The sequence below is a fragment of the Saccopteryx leptura genome, chromosome 2 (genome assembly GCF_036850995.1).
Source record: "Saccopteryx leptura isolate mSacLep1 chromosome 2, mSacLep1_pri_phased_curated, whole genome shotgun sequence".
In the NCBI taxonomy this organism is placed as follows: Eukaryota; Metazoa; Chordata; class Mammalia; order Chiroptera; family Emballonuridae; genus Saccopteryx; species Saccopteryx leptura.
Window position 1 is genome coordinate 20,696,462 of NC_089504.1, and position 13,189 is coordinate 20,709,650.

General features: G+C 58.5%; 1 protein-coding gene across 1 annotated transcript in view; it reads right to left on the minus strand.

Annotated features, from left to right (window-relative positions):
* The window catches only part of COL27A1 (collagen type XXVII alpha 1 chain), a 134,914-nt gene extending 123,271 nt beyond the window's left edge, over nucleotides 1-11,643 (minus strand). The window contains exons 1-3 of the mRNA XM_066367345.1: nucleotides 11,143-11,643; nucleotides 5,878-5,948; nucleotides 589-2,279 (exon numbers count right to left, since the gene is read on the minus strand). Of these exons, the coding sequence (XP_066223442.1) occupies nucleotides 589-2,279; nucleotides 5,878-5,948; nucleotides 11,143-11,201 (1,821 nt within the window). The 5' untranslated portion in view covers nucleotides 11,202-11,643. The remainder of the gene's footprint in view (nucleotides 1-588; nucleotides 2,280-5,877; nucleotides 5,949-11,142) is intronic.
* Between the last annotated feature and the right edge of the window lie 1,546 nt (nucleotides 11,644-13,189).

The window sequence follows — 13,189 nt, forward strand, 5'->3', positions numbered from 1 at the left end:
TGTCTAAAGGGGCAGCCCTGATCTAGCCGCAGTCCACAGGCCACTGCATCTCTTCCAATTCTGAGAGAAGCTGGTCACCGGGTCTTTTATAAAAAATCTCTCATATATTTTTTTCAAATGTTAGTAATATTTTAAAACAATGTAGCGCATGCCAAACAAAACACATTCAGGACTAACCATGTGCGGCCTTTGTCCGAAACTCCCCGGCAAGCTGGTGGGCCAGGGGAGCCCTGATCTAGGAGGCAGGAGCTGGCCTCTGGAGGCTGTCTAACCTGGGGCCAGCCAGCTCACGGTTTTCCTCAAGCCGCTTGACCTTTACAGTTGGGGAAGCAACCAACGGCCAAGGGTGCTCCCTCCCTGACCCGAGTCTGGCTCAGGGGATCCCGAATCCAGAGCAGGACATACAACCCTGAAGATAGCAGAGGCAGAGAAGCGGGGGACCCGGGTTCGCGTCCAGACTCCGCGCATTACCAGCTCCCTGCTCTCAGCGGCTTCTCTTCCTCTGCCCTGAACAGGAACAACCACTTGACCCATCCGCCCGTTCCCCCTTCGAGCTCCGAACACCACGCACGCCTCACCCAGTCTTACCGGCAGACCACAGTCTCCTTTGGGCCCCTGAGGTCCCATCAGCAGCGGGAAAGGCGTGGGTTCCACCAGGTGGAAGAAGGTGGGCCAGGGGCTGGAGGACAGCAGCCGTGCCGGGGCCAACACGGGTGCCGGAGTGGTCTGCCGACCGGGCCGGGGCGGTCTGGGGCCGGGCCCCGCTGTCGGATCACTGACCGGGACATCCCTGGCAGCCTTCCCAGCTCTGAGGGGGACGGGCTTCCGGGGGCTGCCCTTGGGTCTGGCTTTCTTTGCGGCTTCTGATCCAGTGGGTTTCTTGCTTCCAGTGGGGACTGAACCAGGAGTGAGCGTGGGAGGCATCACTGTGGCTAGTGGCTGAGTGGTCCTGGTAGAGACAGGCCTGAGGGCGGCTGGTGGGGGCAGAGCAGTGGGCGGGGGAGGTCTGTGTGTGCTGGTGCGGGCAGGAGCCTGCTCCCTGGCATGGCCGCCCATCTTCGCCTCTTTCCTAGAGGCGCCAGCAGAGGGGCGTAGGGGCCGGGCGCTGGGCGGCAGGGGTCTGGGCGTGACAGGGCTCCTCTGGATCGGCTTCACTGTGGGACGGGCCGCTTTGGCAGGAGCTGGGTGGAGAGTGGGTGGCACAGGCTTCTTGGTGGGGGGGACTGACTTTGCAAAGGAGGGTGCAGCTGCCTGCTGGGCGGGGTGGGGGCTTTTGACAGGGGCAAGTGAAGAAGGGGCTGAAGGCTTGGTTGGGTGACTTTTGGGGGTTTTGGTGGCTCTGCTCTTCGGCGGTGGCAGGACAGATGTGATGGAGCTGGCAGCAGAGGCTCGGGGGACGGGAGGAAGCAGTGCACTCGCTGACGGCTGGGCGGGTGGCGGCGGGGTCCGCGCTGGGCCCCCCACTGAGGCACGCTTGTGCGGGTCTGTGGCGCTAGTCCTCAGGGGCTTGTGAGGTGTGGTGGGCACCACAGTCACCCCGGGCCCCCTGCCAGCTGGCCGGGACCGTAGGGCTGGAATGGCAGTGGTCAGGTTCTTCAGGCCTAGAAGGGCAAGGTCGGTCTGGAAGGCGAAGGGTGTGCCAGAGTCTCGGGGCAGGAGGGGTCCCAGCTGGGGCCGGTACATGTCAACCTGTCCACACTGCTTCCTCAGGTGGGTACAGTAATTGTGAGCGACCTGCGTCACAGGGTAGATACTGAACTGGCACAGAGCACCTTCAAACTGGACCGCGTGCGGGCTCATCTTTCCAAAGAGGAAGGAGCCCTCAGGGTCGAGCACGGGATCCCTGTGGAAAGCCAGCGGGACAGGCACCTGGCGCTGCCCACAGGCGGTCACCAGAGTGACCGTGGGGCCGCGGAGCTCCAGGGCCAGGTGGTGCCAGCGCCCGTCGTGCACGTCGAAGTCGAAGGCCACCGAGCGCCGGGGCCCCAGGTGGACGACCGTCTTGCCGGGGAGGAACTGCAGGCCCAGCTGCAGCTTGTGCTTCCGGCTGCGGATGGCGAAGAGGAAGGCATGGTTCACCCGATGGGAGCAGAGGCTCAGCACCAGGGCCAGCTCAGTGCCCAGGGAGGCAGGGATGATGGCTGGCGTGGGGGCCTGGAGTCGGGCCCGCTGCGTAACAATGAAGCCTGACTGGAACGGGATGACCCCCGGAGGTGGGGGGCTCCGGCCACCCACTGTCTTGGTCCAGCTGAGGCCCAGCCGCTGGAGGACATCCACATCTGGAGAGGGAGGGCAGAGGGGGAGGGGGCACGGTGAGGGTCTGCTCTAGCCCCAGGCCCCTCCAGGTGCTCAGGCAGTGAGGACAGTCCCCGACTGCTGCCCACTGCCCCCCACCATGGTGTGGCTGAGAGTGCGGAGCTGGGACCAGTCCCTTGTCTGACTGCATGACCTTGCACAGACTCTAGAAGCCAAACTTCCTGAGTTCAAATGCCAGCTTCATCACTTCCTAGCCCTGTGACTTCAGTCCCTTGGTATTCCTATCTATTAAGTGGGATAACAGACGTACCAAACTCAGAAAGATGTTGGGAGAGTTAAATGAGCTAATACACTGGAAGAAAGTGCCTGGCACAGAAAAAGCATTTTCAAACAGTAGCTATGATATTAAAAACAATGATCATCACCAGGTGCTAGCGCTGAGAGTATTAGAGGCTGTCTGTCCCCTGTAACCTGTTTCTCCTTCTCTCTGCCTCAAAAGCCATCTCCTCGAGGAAGCAGTCCCATAAGTGAGGGAGAAGGGTGGCAGGAGTGGACAAGTCACTGGAACTTGGTAAGGACGTCCACTTTTAGGACCGTACTGAGTCTCTTTCCCACCCCTGAGGTTTCTGTCTGGCAGCACCGGGGGAACTTCTACGTGCACAGGAGGGAGAGGACGGCTCCAAGGACCCCACGCTCCCTGTGTGGCTTAGGCAACAGCAGAGGCAGTCATCAAGGCATGCCTGCAACCTCTGTCCTCTGGCAGACCGTGGTCTGGCCAGGTCACATCCGCCCAGTAATCACAGCAGCAGGGCTAGCCAGAGTAAGAGGAGGGCTTCCAGGGTGTTTATGGAAAGGTGTCCTGACCTTGCCTCTCACGAGCCATTCAACCGCTTTCAGTCAGCTGAGCTGCCAGTGCCTGCAGAAGCTGCCTCTGAGCTGTCCTGGCAGGTCCGAGAGGCTGCCTCTGGAATTGGGGTCTGGGTCAGGTCCTCAGGGCCCCTCCCCTGCGCTCAGCACCCTAGCTCCGGAGTGTGGAATGCTCTCTCCCTCGCTACCCGGCGCAAGGGGTATACATTGAGCTGAATGCGTCACTTAGCACTTGATAGGCCTTCAGCTGACAACTGAGGTGGATGCACAGATGGATGGAGGGAGGGAGGGATGAATGGAGGGACGGAAAGAGGGATGGAGGGATGGAGGGATGGAGGGAGGGACGGAAAGAGAGATGGAGGGTTAGGGGGAGGGATGGAAAGAGGAATGGAGGGAGGGACAGAAAGAGGGATGGAGGGATGGGAAGAGGGATGGAGGGATGAAGGGATGGAGGGATGGAGGGAGGGACGGAAAGAGGGATGGAGGGAGGGACAGAAAGAGGGATGGAGGGATGGGAAGAGGGATGGAGGGATGGAGGGATGGAGGGATGGAGGGATGGAGGGAGGGACGGAAAGAGGGATGGAGGGATGGATGAAGCGAGGGAGGGATGAATACACAGATAGACAAGCTGGGAGAAACTGAGAACCTGGGTCTGGCAACACAGCAGCATGATTCCACAGCAGACCAGTCCTTAGAGCCAGACAAGACCACCTGTCAATCAGGATCCAGAGTGTTTCCCCCGCTGCAAGAGCGCCTACACCATAGGGTTGTTGGGAGATGGAATGGTGGTCTTCCTCGTCTCCTCCCCCACACCCTGAACCAGGAACCTCTGGCCAAGTCTCTTCCTGACTCCCAGGCCTCAGTTTCCCTGCCTGTAAGACCAGGGGACCGAGGCCTGGTGATGGCCTCAAAGGGCTGACACTGTTCTGAGAACTCACAGCGGCAGGTCACTGTTTCAGGCATTCGGCTCGAAGACCCTCACTCCTCCCTAGGACCAAGGGTATTCACTTCACTTCAAGTTCCTCCTTCCTCCCACCTCTCTGCCCCCAGGACCTAAGCTCAAATGAACCACTGCTTAAGGATTTTGTGTGTAGTAGTGAATGTTTTCATTACAGCAAACCTTTTTATCACCATGAAGTACTGCTTACTATAAACAACTGAAAATGGAGGAGTCACATGCTGGGGAAGAGGTATGGGCAGGAAGCCACCTCTCCCCTTCCCTTGTCCCGCCTGAGCAGCACGAGGAGGCCCCTAGGCCTCTGCACATCACTCCCTATGTACAGACCTCAGCTTCCAGCCACTTGCCCTTGCCCAGGGAAAGTGACAACTGGCCAGGCCAGGTGGTGCCAGTGAGTTTCTCCTTGCTGTCCTCTGCAGGTGGGTTTCAAACCTGACACCAGCCAGTCTCCAAGCCTCCCCCACAGACTGCCTGCAGCTCCCGGCCGAGCCCCGAGTTCTTACACCTGGAGCAGAGGGGGTCTTCATTTCACTTCCGGAGCATTTGGTCACTGTGGGCTCCACAGCAGATACAGGGGGGTTATTCTCACCCACACTTGCAGGTAAATAATATAATTAACAATAATAACTAATATTTATCAAACATCTTCTATGCACCAACGGCTTTACATGCATTATCTCACTTGAGTCTCTCAATTACCTATGAAGCAGGTACTGTTTGTTATCCCCACATTATAGATGAGGGTCAGAGAAGTTAGTTGTAATCACTTCCCCAACGTCACGTGGCTTGTAATAAAAGGTACACCTGGGGTTTGAACCCTGACTGCCTGGCTTCACCACCCTTGTTCTTAGCCACTACGCTATCCTGCGCCTGGAGCCTCTCAGGCAGGTTGGAACACAGGGCGGAGACACATCCAGAATCCCACCAGGGGGGAGGAGCTAAGGGACAGGGGGATGAATGCAGCCCAATGCCAAGACGGAAGGGTCCAGCCAGCTGGCCGCAGCAAGATCCCTTTATTACATAAACCTGGCTCCACACAGCTCCGGCCTCTCCCCAACCCCCAGTGCCTGACTCAGGACTCTGGACAGCTGTTCACCTACTTTGTGGGGGAAACAGCAAGCTTGGAAAATATGACATTTGCACAAAATGTTGCCGGGCAGCAGGAGTCTCTTCCGGGCACAGCCCTCTCTTCCCAGGAGCCTATCCCTGCCCAGCGGCCAGGTCAGGCCACGGGGGCTCCGGCAGTGCCCGGCTGCCTGCCCCGCACACACGCGGTGGGTGTGGACAAGGGGGAAGGGCTGCTATTTTAAGAGGCGTGTGGCCGCTTGACAAACAGATGTGGGAGAGGTTTCAGTTTCAAGGGGCAGCTGTGTAGCCAGCCCACAGCCACCCCGGTCCCCTGGACAGCTCCTCAGGGAGAGTCAGGAAAAGCAGGATCGCACCGGAAGGGGAGGGCCGGCCGCAGACTTGGGCAATACTAGTGGTGGCTTTCGTGCCTCCTCTCAGAAGTTGTTCCAGGACAAGTAGGGACAACTGAGGCTGACTGGCCCAACGTGACCTACTCAAAGTGTGTCCTGGAGAGGAACGAAAGGATCACCCTCCACATCTCTGCACCGAGCCCTTCCAACCCCTTCCAAAACATCCCGGAGAGAACCTGCCAGTGATCGGCTCCATTTCACTGATGAGAAAACCGAGGCACTGAGTTCCAATCAGGGGCGTGGATGTCTCCTACCCCTGCGTTCTCTGACCCCTCCTGTCCTCCCATCTCCCCCAGGGCAAAGAGAAGAGAGAATTACCTTCAGGAGCTCCTTGGGTGAAGGCCAGGTGACAGGCAAATGAGACTAAGATCCAGGTGAAGAGAAACCCCCTAGAGACCAGGAGACACAAGCAGAGAGGCATCAGCTTCCACCCCTCAGCCCAGATCCGGCTGGGGAGATGGGGGTGGGTCACCCAGCCCAGTGCCACCCCAGTCTCACCCATGGCAGATGGGGAGGCCACACGCAGGCTCTCTAGGACCCCATTAGAATAGTCCCCGCTCCTGGGACCCTAGGCACAGCCTCTTAGGACAGGAACTGCTTCTAAGGTACAAATCCAACCTTGCTTTTTTTTTTTTTTTTTTTTTTTTTCATTTTTCTGAAGCTGGAAACGGGGAGAGACAGTCAGACAGACTCCCGCATGCGCCCGACCGGGATCCACCCGGCACGCCCACCATGGGGCGACGCTCTGCCCACCAGGGGGCGATGCTCTGCCCATCCTGGGCGTCGCCATATTGCGACCAGAGCCACTCTAGCGCCTGGGGCAGAGGCCTCAGAGCCATCCCCAGCGCCCGGGCCATCTTTGCTCCAATGGAGCCTTGGCTGCGGGAGGGGAAGAGAGAGACAGAGAGGAAGGTGCGGCGGAGGGGTGGAGAAGCAAATGGGCGCTTCTCCTGTGTGCCCTGGCCGGGAATCGAACCCGGGTCCTCCGCACGCTAGGCCGACCCAACCTTGCTTTTTACAGCATAAACCAAGGCCATGGGGCAGGAAAGAGTGGGCAAGAAGCCATGCCCTGGGTGTCAGGAGACCCAGGTTCCAGCTCAAAAACTGCAGCCAACTTACTGGGCAACAGGGAGCTAGCCCCTGCCCCTCCTCCTCTCTGGGCATCAGTTTCCCCATCATACTATGGACACATGACCTTGAGGCTCAATGGGTGGTACAGCCAAGGCTGAAAGGTCAGTGGAAGACCAGTGTAGTCTGCTTCGATGACCAAGGTGCTCAAAGGGCAGGAGAGATGAAAACCCACTCTCCAGGCTTAAGGCAGGAAGCAGGAGGATCAGAGCATGCTCAGGAAGCTGCCTAGCTGGCTTTATGCTGACGGAAAATGGAGACGAGAGGAGATGATGGGGAATCAGGCAGACCCATTGCTTACCAGCTGTGTGACCCTGGATGAGTCACTCAGCTTCCCGAGCCTGTCCTCCTCTGAAACATGGCTGGCACTCCCTATCTTGCAGGCCAGGCATGAGGACTAAATGAGCTCATGCCTGTCAAGGGCCTGGCCTGCCACCAGGCATGCAAGTGCTGCTTAGACTGTCCCTGCTGCCCGGGCGCTCTGGGGACCGGAAGGGTTAACGCTCTGCTCAGTGGCTCCTGCCAAAATGGGCAGAGGCAGTGATCTGATTTCACCTTCCTGTGGGAGCAGCCACTGGTGATACTCGAAGCTACCTGGGTCATCTGATCCCCGAGCAGGCAAAGGGGAGGGCGGCACGTGGCCAGAGCTGGCTGGCCAGGATGCAGGCCAAGACAGCCATGCATGGGCGTACAGGGAGGGCTAAGTGGGACCCAGGATCCGCTCATGTCCAGCTCAGCACCAGCAGTAATGAAAGGTCATAGTGCCCGGAGAGAAGGGCACAGGCTGACCTTCTGGCATGACCTGCCCACTTGAATCAAACAGCAGCCCTAAAGAGAAAGAATAGGCAGCTCTGTTTGACAAAAACTGAGGCTTGGGGAGGGCAGGCACTTCCTCAAGGTCACCCTGGGCAGGCTCTGGGGTCATAATTCTTCATCCACCAGGTGGACCGTACCGGAAACTGCGGCCACATATTAGGGAAGAACTGTCTCCTGTGTCCCATTCTTGGCAGTTTCCATAGCACAACAGCACAGCAAAGGCTCTAGAAGTCCTGAAGTAAACTGACTGGACTTTTGTCATTCAGCAGTCCCTGAACTTAGAGGACCAGGGAACCCATTTTTATTTTTATTTTTGGAGAATGCCCCCCTCAGAACACACTGCCCCTCACTTTCCAGTGTGCCTGCAATCTCACCAGTTTCTGTTATGTTTCCCTCCACCACCACCCCTCTCTTCCCAGCTCTCTCCAGGCACAAGGCCTCACCCCTTGAATCTGACTGTGTTATGTCATAGCCACCCGTATTAGATAGAATGTTCCCAAGCCGCTAAAGAGAGGCCGGGTGCAGAGGGGAAGAAGGTGTGATAACCACACTTCGTTCCTTCAGTTCTTCCTGCTGCATTATGCCAAGATGACTACTCTGTAGAGAATAAGAGGACAATTTAGGGGGGAGAACAGAGAGGAGGTGAGGTCAGAATCTTCTCATCAATTAGTCTTCCTACCTCCAGGGGTTCTCACTCGAGCATTTCAGCCCTGAAGTCCTGTTATGAAAGTATTTGTCCCCCATTCATTCACCTTAAAAAATGCCACTAACCACCTCAGACCTGGGTTCCATGTGCACTTGACCCACAAATTTCCAAAGTATAGTACAGGTGTATAGAGTGGGAGAAGGCCCTTGGAGTTCATCCAGAGGCCAGATTCTAGCCCCTTATTGTAGAGATGGGCAATGAGGCCCAGAGAGGTGAAGTGACTTGCTCAAAGCTATACAGCAACATCAGTGACCTATATAATCTGACTCCACTGCTTAACAGACAGTCCTTTTCACTGGACTTGCCTCCCATAGAGAAGAAACTGGAGACTCACAGGGACTTCCTGCTCGCCAGAGACCAGAGCCCCAGCCTTCACCAACAGGAACAGAGACGCAGCCCAGGGAGCCAACAAGCCATCTAAGTGAGCTCCAGGCCTGGAAAGTTGGCTCCCGGAGGGAGGCCCTGCCGATCCTTTTGCTCCCGTTCCAATTCTGTTTAGGCTACTGCTAATAACATTTAGTGCCTGCGCTGGCTCACGGCTTTGTTCTTCCAGACTTCTGTTTTCACCCTGACTCGTGGGCCTTGGCTCGGCGAACCCAGGGCTCCAGGATGTCGGGAAGACCAGAGCACCGGGGCCAGAGAGGGCAGGAGGCAGCCCCAACTGGAGCCATGCATCAGGTGCCCGACCCTGGAGAAAGAGCCTGGCCACGCCGTCGTCCAGGAAGGAAGCCCAGGCGTTTAATTCCCTCGAGAAAGGCCCTCTGTGCGTACACCCATTGTGGCTGTGCCTGGACCACTAGGCTGCTGGAACCCGCAGCTGGTCTGCATGGTTTTCCCTTCATCCTCGTTACCTGGGAACACACAGAATCTTGGAGACTTGTACCGGCTTGAACATCCACTGAAAGCTCAGAGCTGAGACCCAGGGTGCTGAGACCCTGACGCACTCAAGGAAAGGGGCCCTGAGGACTCTGGGCTTGGCTGTGCTCCCAAGGAGTAAGCTAGGAAGGAAGCTGTCCAGAGGACACAGAACAGCAGAGGGGGATGGACTTGTGTCACCTGCCTCCGTGGATGGGCCGGGCCCCATGTCGCCAGATGGTCACACCCAGACTCCTTCACACCTTATACCTCTTCCATGGGAACACTGACAGGTCATCTGTCTGGACAGGATGCAGCCCAGAGTTTTCCAGTTGACTCACACATCCATTCAAGATGAAATGAATAATAATACAAATAACAGCTGCCGTTTACTGAGCACTTACTACAAGCCAGGCACTGTTCTGAGCCCTTTACAAGCATAGTCCCAATAATCTTCACAACACCCTGCTGCTGACCGGGAATTAAAATGCCCGTATTGTGGATGAGAAAAACAAGAAGCCGAGAGGCTTGTCTAAGCTCGCAGGGCAACAGGATTCACAGTGTCTGATGGCAGTGTGCTCCCCGCCCTGCAACCTGCCTCCCACTGGTGTGAGTCCTCTGCCACCAAATGCTATGGTAACTTCGGTAGTCTGGGGAGAGGTGTGAAGGAGCAAAGCTGGAAGGCGCACGTGGACCAGAAGGCACCAGATCTGGGGCCCTGCAACGGTAAGAGAGGCAACAAGACAGGAGAAAGCAGAGGCTCAGCCTCCAAGCAGCATGACTGCCCACTTGCCCAAAGCTTGGGCCCCACTATGGGGTGCTCCCCTGGCACAACTTTTCTACCCAACCATTGGCATCTGCCCTGGCACAGGGTCTTCTGGAGAAAATGAGTCAGCAATGTGCTTACTGGGGCCGTGTGTTTGTGTGTGTGCATGTGTGTATTGCAGTGGGGGGTGGGGGATCTCAGCCAGCCCTCTTTTTCCAAGACATGGGAAAGAAGGGGGGCCATCATTCCCCATTCCAGCTCAGAGGGGCAGGGCATGGAGGGTGGGGCGGAGCTACAGCCTAGGCCAGCCTCTTGGGAGTGTCCTCTGGTCCTGGGAGCAGGCTGGAAAGCCAGCAAGTTCTGTGCTTCCCTGGGCAGTGAGCATGAGCCACGGTCCATAAAGCCCCTAGGGGTTGCTCCCATCCTGGCTAGCTTCCTCCCACACAGACCCACAATGACTGGCCCTTGCTGCGCCCTGCTCGCGCCCGCTCGCTCTCTTACAACTCCTACTCTTCCCACTGGGACTCAGCCTCTGGGTCCAAGCTCTACGGTAGCCCCTCCTTGAAATTCCCTGTCTCTATCGGGCCCGTCTGCCTCTGTGTGTACAATGAGGGTTTCCAGTGATCTCTTAGGGCCCTTTCTGCTTTGACATGCTGGCTCTCACTTTCCCTCTCTGACATGCGGGAAAGTAACAGGAACGGAGACCCCACCCCCCACCCCAGAGAAGCAGGGAAACACTGAGACACACAGACCCAAACAGACTGACACACACGCGAAGATTTCCAGAAACCGGGGACGTGCAAAGACACACAGACACAGAAGCCGAAGCCGAGACCTAAAAACCTAGAAACTTGGGGACAGTTTCACAAGAACAGCCAGAAACAGAGACTTACAGGCTCGGGACCTATGAACTCCGAAACCGGAACACACAGAGACAGCAGAATCAGAGACCCCTCCTCCCACACCAAGTATCCAAAAAGCTCCCCTCCACCGCCTGCCGGCCCCTCCGGACGCCACCACCCACCCCCAATTCCTACCCGGGGCTGGCTCTTCACGGACCCTCCTCGGCTTGGCCCCCACCCCAGAGAGATCGGGCCACCCGGTCAGGAGGGCTAGGACTGCGGCGCTGGCCAATCCTGGGGAGGGGGGCGCAGCCCGCGTTAACCCTTGGCCACCCGCCTTGCAGGGGCGCAGGAAAGGGCAGGAAGCTGACGTTCCGCTGGAAGCGTCCGGCGCAACGGGGAACCCCAGCTCTCCCCGAGGCTGGAACACCAGAAAACTGAGGTGGGGGCGTCCCCAAGCTCATACTCACCCCCAGCGCGCCACCGCCGCTGCTGTGCCTCGGGCCCCCCGCGCTGATCCCGCTCCCATGGCGGGCCCCTACTTCATGCTCCCGAACCCGGGGGGCAAGTGTGGGCGCGCCCCATGGGGCCGCCAGCCCCCCGCCCCACCGCGCCAGGCCGGCTCAGAGCGCGCGGCCCCCGCGCCCGCAGCGCAGCCCCGCGCCCAGGGGCGCCGGAACAGCCAGGCAGCGCGGCCGGAGCCCCGCGAGCGCCCGCGCCAGGCCCATGGTCCCAGGAGTCCCGGCGCTGAGCTCGCCCCTGCCTCACTCTTTTTTGCTTCCACGGAAAAGAAGTAGAAAAAAAGAGAGAGAGATGATTAAACTTTTGGAGGCGGGCTGCTGGTGGTTCCCGGAGACAGAGCAAGGCTGGGCGAGGGCGCGCGGAGGGCGGTGGAAGCTGCCTCCCCGCCGGCCTGGGGGAGGAGAGGAAAAGGAAGGATTTGGGGGAAATGAAGGCGATTTAAAGTCTCGGCCCGCGGTGGCTCTCCACCTTCTCTCCTCCCCGCTCTGGGCCGCCCTTTGCTGCCCCCTGCTGCCCCCTGCCGGCCGCAGCTGGGGACACACCCTAGACCGGCCCACTACAGCCCCACTGGGACACCCCCCCTCCCCGCAAAGATGGGGAAACTGAGATTCACAGCGAGGAATGTGTTGGCCACAGCTGCACAGCGAGAGGATCTCAGTTCAGAGATTCGGGTCGTCTGGCTTGTGAGGTCCCAAGTTGGGAGGAAGATAGAAGAGGATAGAGATAGAGGAAGAAAGGGAACGTGCTACTTCTGAAAGGAACCCGGAGTTCCAGGGACAGATGTGGGACCAGCACTCAGTGTCCAGACTCCCACGACAACAACCAGTGTCCTAGACACACACACACACACAGCCTTTCCTCCCAGATTCAGAACTCCCTGGAGAATAGACTCTTGGGCATGTAGTGGGAGGGGTTGTTAAATGTTGGTCACCCTCGTCACTCTTCCCTCTCCATTCAGTAAGAAATGGGAGCTTAACACGCCATTCACTCACTCCAGTCTATCAAAGTGGCTTCCTGAGACCCCACACTGGAGCACTGTACTGCACACCGTGACCCCGCGGCAAACACCCTGCCAATCCGCACACCCCAGTCGGAGACCTGGCATCAAAAGCCCCATCTGCCTCCGCCCCCACCTCCACGACTTGTTCGCTGGTGTACACACGCACTCCCACACACATCCACGCTTACTCCATACTCGGACAAAAATTCCCACTCATTCACATGCAAACAGCCACACTCTCCTTCTAGGCTCACACAAACACATCCTGGAGTGTCTGGACTCAGACGCACACCAGACTCCACACACGCAGACGCATGCACACTAGTGCTTACACAAGCAGAAATGCACACTAGCCTAGCCAGATCCTCCAACGTATACACCCGCGCGCACACCACTCACATACACCTTCACGTGCACACACACCCCATTTACGCACCCCCAAGTGCACATACATGGGCACACCCCCCACTAACACCCAGTTCTCCACTAGTACCTACCGTATGCAGGCACAAACGCACTCATTCCCCGACTGCGTACCTCCCTCCCCAGATACGCACACCTTTACAAACACACACCGGGACCCCCGGAACTCCAGGAGCCCCGGGGCACTTACTGGGTCCTTAGGTGCGAGGCTGGACGGTCGGTCCTTCCTCGTACGCCTAACGGCATTTGTATTCATGGGTCCCCGCAGCCCCGGGCGCGGGCGCGGGGGCGGGGGTGCGAGATCCCCTTCCCTAAACTGGGCGCGGGCGCTCGGAGCGCAGCGGCACCGGGAGGGGCATGGGCGCAACGGGCTGCGCCGCCTGCCCGGTCCGCCCGCGCTGGAACTTCGGCAGCTCTGCGTGTTCGGCTTCCGTCGTGGGTTCTGGGCGCAGGGGGCAGTTCATAGGTGCTGGGGCTGCGGCGCCCAGCGGGTCTTTTGAAGTCTCCGCTGGGGGCGGGGAGGGTGCGCTGAAGGCGGCCTTTTAAATCGTGGCTGCACGCGGGCTCGGTGG